At 43.0% G+C, this 3708-nt stretch overlaps 2 protein-coding genes across 2 annotated transcripts in view; one reads left to right on the forward strand and one right to left on the reverse strand.

The window, feature by feature from the left end:
* The window catches only part of angptl4 (angiopoietin-like 4), a 183604-nt gene that overhangs the window by 67710 nt on the left and 112186 nt on the right, over positions 1-3708 (reverse strand). The gene's annotated exons all lie outside the window — the stretch shown is intronic.
* si:rp71-39b20.4 (potassium voltage-gated channel subfamily V member 2) overlaps positions 1-3708 on the forward strand; it is an 11421-nt gene that overhangs the window by 6345 nt on the left and 1368 nt on the right. Inside the window, exon 3 of the mRNA XM_037682087.1 lies at positions 1066-1191. Coding sequence (XP_037538015.1) covers positions 1066-1191 — 126 coding nt within the window. The remainder of the gene's footprint in view (positions 1-1065; positions 1192-3708) is intronic.

The raw sequence follows: 3708 nt of genomic DNA on the forward strand, positions 1-3708 counted from the left end.
ATATATATAGTGCCAAGTCGCAACAGAAGCCATCTCAGGACACTGAATAAAAACATTCATATACATAAAAAGTAAGTTCACATAAATCTGAGCGTAATCATCTTTTCAAGTTTTAAATGAAATTACTCTAACTCAATTATTTCTCCACTTATGATGATCTTAGTCTGAATCTATGTCAGAAAAGGTAATCGGGAACATAATCTCTTTAATTCAATTCATCCATCTATCTATCCATCATCTTTTACCCGCTTCTTCCTTTTAGGGTCGCGGGGGGTCACTGGTGCCCATATCCAGCCATCACTGTGCGAGAGGCGGGGCACACCTTGGACAAGTCTCCAGTCCATCACAGGGACACATCGAGACAAACGAGACAAACAACCATTCACTCTCTCACTCTCTCACTCACACCTAGGGACAATTTAGAGTTACCAATCAGAATAACATGCATGTTTTTGTTCTGTGGGAAGAAACTGGAGTACCTGGAGAAAACGCATACATGCACGGAGAGAACATGCAAACTCCACCCAGAAATGCCCCTGGACTGGGATTTGAACCAGGGACCTGCTCACTGAGAGGCAGCAGCTCTACCAGTTGTGCTGCTCGAATTCAATTCAATTCAGTTTATTTCTATAGCGCCAAGTCACAACAGAAGTCATCTCAGGGCACTGAACAGAAATATTCACTTACATTATAAATGCCATTTAGTAAAGTTATCTATCTAAGGAAAGAATGGTAGACCTTTAATTCTGTGCAGTTTTACAGTCTTTGGTCCGGACTGTCCAATGCTCCTTTGTGGTCTACCAGAGAACTGCTCGATGTTAGACAGCTGGTCATTGTGCAGAATGCAGGACCTTCTTCTTCTCACTGGTGACAGACGGTATTGGTTCAGTAGAGCATGATGGCAGTAGACACATCCTGATGAACTCAGTGCTTGATTCCTGAAACTATAGTTAATGGAAATAACTCCTAAATTTTAGATAATCGTACAAATGGTGAAAAAGGAAAGTAAAACTTGTTTTTTTGTGCAAGGCTAACTGTTTGCTTGTGTTGTCTGTAATACTGTAGGTGTGCTGTCTGTTTCTGTTCATCGCCATGGGCATCTTCACCTTCTCTGCCTTGATGCATTCTGTGGAGGTGGACCAGCCTGGGACACCATTCAGCAGCATACCAGATGCCTGGTGGTGGGCTGCGGTGAGTCAGGGACAAACAAGCAAACTTTGTAGCTATGAACAAAAGTGTTTATTGTTATTAGCTAATAATAAAAAACTGCAGAACTTGCCATCTGTACTGTGTGAAGACCGATCAGTTGTCACAGTACTGGTTTCCTGTTTACATGTTTATGTTTCTGTACGTTTTTTGTAATCTAATTACTTCTGCATACTTTGTGCTATGTTAGACATTAAAACATTCAGCTCATTCAGAAGATGGATGCTCTGATGTTTGTCTTTTTGTAACTTACATATTTAATTTGCTAGAGTTAACTCCATCCATCCATTTTCTTCCGCTTATCCGGGGTCGGGTCGCGGGGGTAGCAGCTTAAGTAGGGAGGCCTAGACTTCCCTCTCCCCAGCCACTTGGTCCAGCTCCTCCGGGGGAATCCCGAGGCGTTCCCAGGCCAGCCGAGAAACATAGTCCCTCCAGCGTGTCCTGGGTCTTCCTCTGGGCCTCCTCCCGGTGGGACATGTCCGGAACACCTCACCAGGGAGGCGTCAAAAAGGCATTCTAAACAGATGCCCGAGCCACCTCAACTGGCTCCTCTCGACGTGGAGAAGCAGCGGCTCTACTTTGAGTCTCTCCCGGATGATCGAGCTTCTCACCCTGTCTCTAAGGGAGAGCCCAGACACCCTGCAGAGAAAACTAATTTCGGCCGCTTGTATCCGAGATCTCGTTCTTTCGGTCACAACCCAAAGCTCATGACCATAGATGAGGGTGGGAACGTAGATCAATCGGTACATTGAGAGCTTTGCCTTTTGACTCAGCTCTCTCTTCACCACGACAGACCTGTACAGTGCCCGCTTCACTGCAGATGCTGCACCTATCTGCCTATCGATCTCACGCTCCATTTTTTCCTCATTCGTGAACAAGACCCCAAGATACTTGAACTCCTCCACTTGGGGCAGGACCTCCTCCCTGACCCGGAGAGGGCACTCTACCCTTTTCCGGCTCAAGACCATGGCCTCGGATTTGGAGGAACTGATCTTCATCCCGGCCGCGTTGCATTCGGCTGCGAACCGCTCCAGCGAAAGCTGTAGATCACGACCTGATGAAGCCAGTAGGACCACATCATCTGCAAAAAGCAGAGACGCAATCCTAAGGCCACCAAAACAGATCCCCTCAACACCTTGGCTGCGCCTAGAAATTCTGTCCATAAAAGTTATGAACAGAATCGGTGACAAAGTTCAACCTTGGCGGAGTCCAACTCTCACCGGGAACAAGCCCGACTTACTGCCGGCGATGCGGACCAGGCTCTGACACCGGACATCCAGGGACCTAACAGCCTGTATCAAAGGGCCCGGTACCCCATACTCCCAGAGTACCCCCCACAGGGTTCCCCGAGGGACGCGGTCGAACGCCTTCTCCAAGTCCACAAAGCACATGTAGACTGGTTGGGCAAACTCCCACGCACCCTCCAGGACCCTGCTGAGGGTGTAGAGCTGGTCCAGGGTTAACTCCTTTTAATCTTATTGCACTTTTAAAAAATCAGCTTCAGCATACAATCTTTATTTTTCTCTTTTATTACTTTAAATTTTAAGCTTGCATTTTGATGCTTTTAGGTATTGTTCTGCTACTTTCACATTGCTTTTAGATACTTTTAACTTTTAACCATACTTTTATCATGTGTCTATCCTTTTGTTATATTAGCGTTTGGCAAGTCTTTTGTTACATTTAGCTCAACTTTTGATTCTTGTGGATAGCTTTTTACTGCGTTTTGCTTTTAGCTTTTAGGTAGTTTTCTGCTTCCTTTAGCTTTAACAACTCAGTTTCAACTTCTTCAGCACATTCCTGCAAAATGATTCAAAACTCATTATTAATATTGCATTTTCACACACAAAAAAAATGCAATTTCTCTGGTTATTTTTAATTTGACACCCAACTAAACGTATAATCTAATCCACATTCACTCAAAATCTTACGTTAAGCTGCAGCTTTTCCTAATCGGTGGCTTCAGTGGTGCTTTACAGCATTCAGAGTAGATAACCAGTTGGCAACGAGTTGGCAGCACAACAGCTCCGTGGTTGGCACTGTTGCCTCACAGCAAGAAGGTCCTGGGTAAGGACAATCAAGAACAACACGTTTGCTGACTGTTTTTTCCTCCTGTTGTAAGTTTTAATTGACTGTCTTTAAGTGTTTATTGTAAATGTTCCTGGGAGGCTGTGTTTTCTAACTGTCTCAGCCAGCTTCTCCTCATGGGAGCATTTCAAGTAAAATAACTTTATAGTTATTGCCTAAACACACTCACAACATTCTGATCACTCACATAATACTTGTTAATATTTGTTAATACTTGTTAATACTTGTTAATATTTGTTAATACTTGTTAATATTTATTAATACTTGTTCATACTTGTTAATATTTGTTAATATTTGTTAATACTTGCTAATACTTGTTCATATTTATTAGTACTTGTTAATATTTGTTAATACTTGCTAATACTTGTTCATATTTATTAGTACTTGTTAATATTTGTTAATACTTGTTCATATTTA

Source organism: Nematolebias whitei, chromosome 9 (assembly GCF_014905685.2).
Source record: "Nematolebias whitei isolate Nwh7 chromosome 9, NemWhi1, whole genome shotgun sequence".
NCBI classification, from domain to species: domain Eukaryota; kingdom Metazoa; phylum Chordata; class Actinopteri; order Cyprinodontiformes; family Rivulidae; genus Nematolebias; species Nematolebias whitei.